The sequence below is a fragment of the Salminus brasiliensis genome, chromosome 14 (genome assembly GCF_030463535.1).
Source record: "Salminus brasiliensis chromosome 14, fSalBra1.hap2, whole genome shotgun sequence".
Classification (NCBI taxonomy): domain Eukaryota; kingdom Metazoa; phylum Chordata; class Actinopteri; order Characiformes; family Bryconidae; genus Salminus; species Salminus brasiliensis.
In genome coordinates, this window is record NC_132891.1 from 37,274,873 (window position 1) to 37,282,372 (window position 7,500).

The 7,500-nt window shown below is 50.5% G+C and overlaps 2 protein-coding genes across 4 annotated transcripts in view; both read right to left on the minus strand.

The window, feature by feature from the left end:
• atp1b2a (ATPase Na+/K+ transporting subunit beta 2a) overlaps positions 1 to 5,102 on the minus strand; it is a 13,875-nt gene extending 8,773 nt beyond the window's left edge. Inside the window, exon 1 of the mRNA XM_072696361.1 lies at positions 4,730 to 5,102. Coding sequence (XP_072552462.1) covers positions 4,730 to 4,829 — 100 coding nt within the window. The 5' untranslated portion in view covers positions 4,830 to 5,102. The remainder of the gene's footprint in view (positions 1 to 4,729) is intronic.
• A 1,590-nt stretch (positions 5,103 to 6,692) lies between these two features.
• The window catches only part of gltpd2a (glycolipid transfer protein domain containing 2a), a 3,926-nt gene continuing 3,118 nt past the window's right edge, over positions 6,693 to 7,500 (minus strand). For all 3 annotated transcript variants that reach the window (XM_072656321.1, XM_072656322.1, XM_072656320.1), the window contains one exon: positions 6,693 to 7,500. This exon is cut by the window's right edge and continues 225 nt beyond it. In XM_072656321.1, coding sequence (XP_072512422.1) covers positions 7,158 to 7,500 — 343 coding nt within the window. In that variant the 3' untranslated portion in view covers positions 6,693 to 7,157.

Genomic DNA, 7,500 nt, shown 5'->3' on the forward strand with positions numbered 1-7,500 from the left:
TGTAGTGTATATAGTGTGTGTAGTGTTTGTACAGTGTGTATACGGTGTATGTAGTGTGTATTCTGTGTATGTAGTGTGTATAGTGTGTGTAGTGTATGTACAGTGTGTATACAGTGTGTAGTGTATGTACAGTGTGTATACTGTGTACAGTGTGTGTAGTGTATGTACAGTGTGTATAGTGTGTGTAGTGTATGTACAGTGTGTATACTGTGTGTAGTGTATGTACAGTGTGTGTAGTGTATGTACAGTGTGTATAGTGTGTGTAGTGTATGTACAGTGTGTATACTGTGTATAGTGTGTGTAGTGTATGTACAGTGTGTATACAGTGTGTATACTGTGTATAGTGTATGTACAGTGTGTATACTGTGTATAGTGTGTGTACAGTGTGTATACTGTGTATAGTGTATGTACAGTGTGTATAGTGTATGTACAGTGTGTATACTGTGTACAGTGTGTGTAGTGTATGTACAGTGTGTGTAGTGTATTTACAGTGTGTATAGTGTGTGTAGTGTATGTACAGTGTGTATACTGTATGTACAGTGTGTATACTGTGTACAGTGTGTGTAGTGTATGTACAGTGTGTATAGTGTGTGTAGTGTATGTACAGTGTGTATACAGTGTGTATAGTGTGTGTAGTGTATGTACAGTGTGTATACTGTGTATAGTGTATGTACAGTGTGTATACTGTGTATAGTGTGTGTAGTGTATGTACAGTGTGTATACTGTGTATAGTGTGTGTAGTGTATGTACAGTGTGTGTAGTGTATGTACAGTGTGTATAGTGTGTGTAGTGTATGTACAGTGTGTATACTGTGTATAGTGTGTGTAGTGTATGTACAGTGTGTGTAGTGCATGTACAGTGTGTATACAGTGTGTAGTGTATGTACAGTGTGTGTAGTGCATGTACAGTGTGTATACAGTGTGTATAGTGTATGTACAGTGTGTATACAGTGTGTATAGTGTGTGTAGTGTATGTACAGTGTGTATACTGTGTATAGTGTGTGTAGTGTATGTACAGTGTGTATACAGTGTGTATAGTGTGTGTAGTGTATGTACAGTGTGTATACTGTGTATAGTGTGTGTAGTGTATGTACAGTGTGTATACAGTGTGTATAGTGTATGTACAGTGTGTATACAGTGTGTATAGTGTGTGTAGTGTATGTACAGTGTGTATACTGTGTATAGTGTGTGTAGTGTATGTACAGTGTGTATACAGTGTGTATAGTGTATGTACAGTGTGTATACAGTGTGTATAGTGTAAGTATAGTGCTAGCTGACTACAAGTCCAACCCCAGCAGAACTTGTCTCTCAGGTTGTCTTTCTGTTCCTCCCAACACCAGTCGTCTGATACTCGGTGGAGCTGTAGCGCTAACTGAGCTAGCTAAGCACAGGCTAGCTTAGCGAGTGGCTACAGATCCAAAACCATGAAGAAAACTTTCTGTCCTTCCAGCAGCAGCAGCTCATCATCAGTCACCAGCCGCTCGCATCCTTCTTGTCTGGACGTTTATAAGTGACCTTTCTGTCAGACAGACCTGAGTTAGTTCTGTGGAGATCAGACTGTTATCCTGCTAACTATGCTAATGCTAACAGCTTCTCTATCCTGAGTCAGAGCAGTTTAGCATTAGCGGCGGTCAGACTGACGGTTAAACACTTTACTGAATCACGAGTGAGCTGCTGCAGAAACCACGGAAACCACTAGTGCAACTTACCTCCTGTAAGCCCCACCTATCCAGCCTACAGTAATTTAGCCACACCCACACAACCTACAGCAGGTAAGATTCACCCATTCAGTCTTTCATTTTCAGACTGTTAACAAGGCAGCCAATCAGAACAGAGCTTCACCTCCTGTGAGTGATCACTCTCACAACCCACCTCTCTCAAAACCCTACTCTCAACCCCCCCACTCTCACAACCCACCTCTCTCAACCCCCACTCTCACAACCCACCTCTCTCAAAACCCCTACTCTCACAACCCACCTCTCTCAAAACCCCTACTCTCAAAACCCACCTTTCTCAAAACCCCTACTCTCAACCCCCCCACTCTCACAACCCACCTCTCAACCCCCCCACTCTCACAACCCACCTCTCTCAACCCCCCCCTCTCACAACCCACCTCTCTCAAAACCCCTACTCTCAACTCCCCCACTCTCACAACCCCTACTCTCAACCCCCCCACTCTCACACCCCCCACTCTCACAACCCACCTCTCTCAAAACCCCTATCACCACCATCCTCCTCATCACCATAATCCCCACCACCATCCTCCTCATCACCATCACCACCACCATCCTCCTCATCACCATCATATCCACCACCATCCTCCTCATCACCATTATATCCACCACCATCCCCCTCATCACCATCACCATCCTCCTCATCACCATCATCACCACCACCACCCCCCTCATCACCACCACCATCCTCCTCATCACCATCATATCCACCACCATCCTCCTCATCACTATCACCACCACCATCCTCCTCATCACTATCACCACCACCATCCTCATCACCATCATCACCACCACCATCCCCCTCATCACCACCACCATCCTCCTCATCACCATCATATCCACCACCATCCTCCTCATCACCATCACCACCACCATCCTCCTCATCACCATCATATCCACCACCATCCTCCTCATCACCATCATATCCACCACCATCCTCCTCATCACCAACACCACCACCACCATCCTCATCACCATCCTCACCACCACCATCCATCTCATCACCTCCATCCTCCTCATCACCATCATATCCACCACCATCCTTCTCATCACCATCACCACCACCATCCTCCTCATCACCATCATATCCACCACCATCCCCCTCATCACCATCACCATCCTCCTCATCACCATAATCCCCACCACCATCCCCCTCATCACCATCACCATCCTCCTCATCACCATCATCACCACCATCCTCCTCATCACCACCACCATCCCCCTCATCACCATCATATCCACCACCATCCCCCTCATCACCACCACCATCCCCCTCATCACCATCATATCCACCACCATCCTCCTCATCACCATCACCACCACCATCCTCCTCATCACCACCATCCCCCTCATCACCATCACCATCCTCCTCATCACCATAATCCCCACCACCATCCCCCTCATCACCATCACCATCCTCCTCATCACCATCATCACCACCATCCTCCTCATCACCACCACCATCCCCCTCATCACCATCATATCCACCACCATCCCCCTCATCACCACCACCATCCTCCTCATCACCATCATATCCACCACCATCCTCCTCATCACCATAATCCCCACCACCATCCTCCTCATCACCATCACCACCACCATCCTCCTCATCACCATCATATCCACCACCATCCCCCTCATCACCATCACCATCCTCCTCATCACCATCATCACCACCACCACCCCCTCATCACCACCACCATCCTCCTCATCACCATCATATCCACCACCATCCTCCTCATCACTATCACCACCACCATCCTCCTCATCACCATCATCACCACCACCATCCCCCTCATCACCACCACCATCCTCCTCATCACCATCATATCCACCACCATCCTCCTCATCACTATCACCACCACCATCCTCCTCATCACCATCATATCCACCACCATCCTCCTCATCACTATCACCACCACCACCATCCTCATCACCATCCTCACCACCACCATCCATCTCATCACCTCCATCCTCCTCATCACCATCATATCCACCACCATCCTCCTCATCACCACCACCATCCTTCTCATCACCATCACCACCACCATCCTCCTCATCACCATCATATCCACCACCATCCTCCTCATCACCATCACCACCACCATCCTCCTCATCACCATCACCACCACCATCCTCCTCATCACCATAATCCCCACCATCCTCCTCATCACCACCACCATCCCCCTCATCACCATCATATCCACCACCATCCTCCTCATCACCATAATCCCCACCACCATCCTCCTCATCACCATCACCACCACCATCCTCCTCATCACCATAATCCCCACCACCATCCCCCTCATCACCATCACCACCACCATCCTCCTCATCACCATCATCACCACCATCCTCCTCATCACCACCACCATCCCCCTCATCACCATCATATCCACCACCATCCTCCTCATCACCACCACCATCCTCCTCATCACCATAATCCCCACCACCATCCTCCTCATCACCACCACCATCCTCCTCATCACCATCACCCCCACATCCTCCTCATCACCATAATCCCCACCACCACCATCATATTCTTCATCACCACCATTCTATTCTTCATCACCATCATCTTCACCACCACCCTACTCTTCATTACCACTGTCACCACCATCCTTATTCATCACCATCACCACCATCATCTTATTCTTCATCACCATCACCACCCTCTTTATCACCTTTGTCATCCTCATCACCACCACTGTCCTCCTCTTCTCCATCACTACCACCTTCAGCACATACACACTGATGTGGCCAGCGCTCTATCCGGGGCTCCTGGTGATGATGATGGTGTGTGTGTGTGTGTGTGTGTGTGTGTTGGAGGGGGGGGGGGGGTTATATAACCGGATACGTGTGATGCCGCATCTCCCTAACAGGCGCGAGCATCCCCCAACCTAACCTAACCCCCCCCTAACCAAACACACACACACACACACACACACACACACCCCGGGGGTGTTATTATTGCCCCCCTCTCTCTTTCTCACTCACCCCAGCTGCTCGCGGTTCTACCCAACAGCTCGTGCGTCCTTGGGTTCCAGAAGAATTCCCGCCACTCCCCGGCCTCCTTCTTACCCTCTTCCTTTGCCATGGCCGCGAGACACCCGCGCGAGCGACCGGAATAAACGCACTAATAATAATAATAATAATAAAAATATTGTTATTATTAATTATAATTATAATAATATCAGCTGCTGTGCGCGCTCTGATTTCCCGCGCGATGTTCTAAGCGAGTCTCGCGCTCGGCTCGGCTCTCTTTCGCGTTCTCCGTGTTCCGGCCGTAGTGCCGCAGCGCGCGCTGACTGAGCGGTACTGCGGTAAAACGCGCCGGGCCGTCAGAGAGGCTGCGCATGCGCACTGCGCACAACCCCCATCCCCCCACGCTGCAGAACACAAGCAGCACATACACTCATCACACACACACACACACACACACACTCGATGCCCTTGTCCTCAGGCCAATCAGTGTTGTTTCCGCTCCCTGTAGCCCCGCCCTTGTGTCGGCGCTTTGACTAACAGGCTAACCAATAAGAGCCGAGCAAAAGAGCCCCACTATTCCCTCAGCAGCGTTTCAGACCCCCCCCCCCCCACCACCACCCTCTTCCAGCACCCACCACCACCACCCCCCACCGCACCCCCCGTTCCTGAAGCACTGTGTGCACCACAGGTTCCTCAGGGGTTCTTTACTAAAGGCATGGGTTCTAAACAGAACAAAGTCAGAAGCCTCTGGAAGCTACTAAGGCTCCTCGCGACGTCTTTGATGTGGAGGTGCGGATGATCAGGTCCTGAATGGATGAGCTGAAGGACTCTGATCACTGGATCAATAACTACAGGCAGTTCTGCCTGCCTGCCCGGGGCCTCTCCAGGCTCCTCAGACTGTCAGGAGCAACTCCATGATGAAGCTCCTCAGCTGGGCTCTCAGAGCAGCTCACAGCCTGGAATAAACTCCAGCGTTCCCCTCATGTCCCTCCACCCTCGCCGTAGTTCTGCACTGTGTGGACGGAACGGGCTTTACAGGCTCTGTCTCAATACAGTAGTATCTAGTACACTACCTAGGGAACGAAAGAACTGTAATACTGCACCATGTGTCCAACAGGGGGCAGGACAGCATACAGCTGTGTCCCAAATCCCTCTCTGAAAGACATGTAGAGTCACATGACCTCTGTAGTGCACTAGATAGGGGCTAGGACTAGGGAACTGAGCTGTTTCTGTGTAGTGAAGAAACTCCAGCCCAACCCTGCAGTGACCTTCAGAGCGTGGTGTGTGAGTGACCTCTAGTGTTTGAGGTGGTGAACTGAGAGCACTCCTCTTCCTCACTTGCTTCAGTGTTGCTCCTTGGTTCTCTTTGAACCCTAACTGGTCTAGAGAGCGGAGAACCACAGGGACTCTACCGTGTGATGCTCACAAAGCTCGCGGACTGATCAGTGGAGCTTCCTGACGACGACGTTCTACCTGAAGACTCCAGGTGACTTCTGCACCTCTCCAGAACCGAGGGTCTGACGGCGAGGAGCGCTGGATCAAACACTCCTCAGTCCTTCACTGTTCACCTACCCGTGTTCCACTCCTGCTGAGAACCTGGGTATTTAAGGATGTGTTTTAGCGTGTGTGTGTGTGTGTGTGTGTGTTGAAAAATGACCATTGACAGTAATTTTCAGTCCATATTTAAGGTGTGTGTGATGATCAAAGACAGACATCAGAACTTGATATGAGCTCATCTGCTATCTGATCTCTGTAGCACAATCAACATCAAGCAGAATGAAAGTTTCTAACTCAGCAGGTCACACCTGTGATCCTCAGCAGATGGGAGGTGTTTTTAGGGGTGGCATTCCAACCCCACCCTACCCTATCCCACCCTATCCCACCCCACCCCGGGGCGAAACATACAGCAACTGGAAATACAGTCCAAATGAAGTCCAGACCCCATCCAACACATTTCATTAAACATCAAACACTGAATATTTGACACATTTAATGAAGAATTCAGGAAAAAAGAGGATGTCCCGAGACGTTTCCGTGGAGATGTTTTAATGGAAAATGGTCTTTGGTTTCTTCACTGATGTTCCGCTGCAGCGTCCAGACGGAGAGCCAGTCTCTGTGCCTCAGGCTCAGCCGCTCTCCTTGGGGACTCTGCGGCACAAATCCCGGGTTAGAGCCAGGAAAGGGCCGCATCTCAGCCACCTCTATGATTGTTGTTTTAACTGAATAATGTCGTCAATGCTGTTGTCATGGCATTGCCAGCGGTGCCCACATCTGCACGCCATCTGGACAGCACTTTAGCTGGACAGTGAGCGATCAGGCAGATCATTTCTAGATGCGTAATCTGAGATCAGGGCTGTGCTAAAACTCTCCTTCCTCACAGCACACACACCTACAGGCTACAGGCTACAGGCTGTGTGTGTGTGTGTGTGTGTGTGTTCGTTCAGGGCAGGTCCAGCATGTTCCTCTGCTCCAGCTCTCTCTGTGTTCGGAGGTGAACCTCTCTGATGGCGGTGATGATGGTGCGTAATACTGGCTCTGCTTCCTCCTGTGTGCGCACGCATACGATGGGCAGCAGCGCCGCCCTGCTGGGCATCGCACTGAACGCCAGTTGAGCCGCTTGCTGCAGCAGCCAGGGGTGATACGGGGCTAAAGCCTGGGCGTAGGCCTCGGCACACAGCGCCCCCAAGCTGCGGTCCTTGTCGCCGTGTTCGCTACCCTGCAGCTTCTCCAGCAGCAGCTGCAGCCACAGCAGTGACCGATGGAGGCGGAGCAATGTCCGGCTG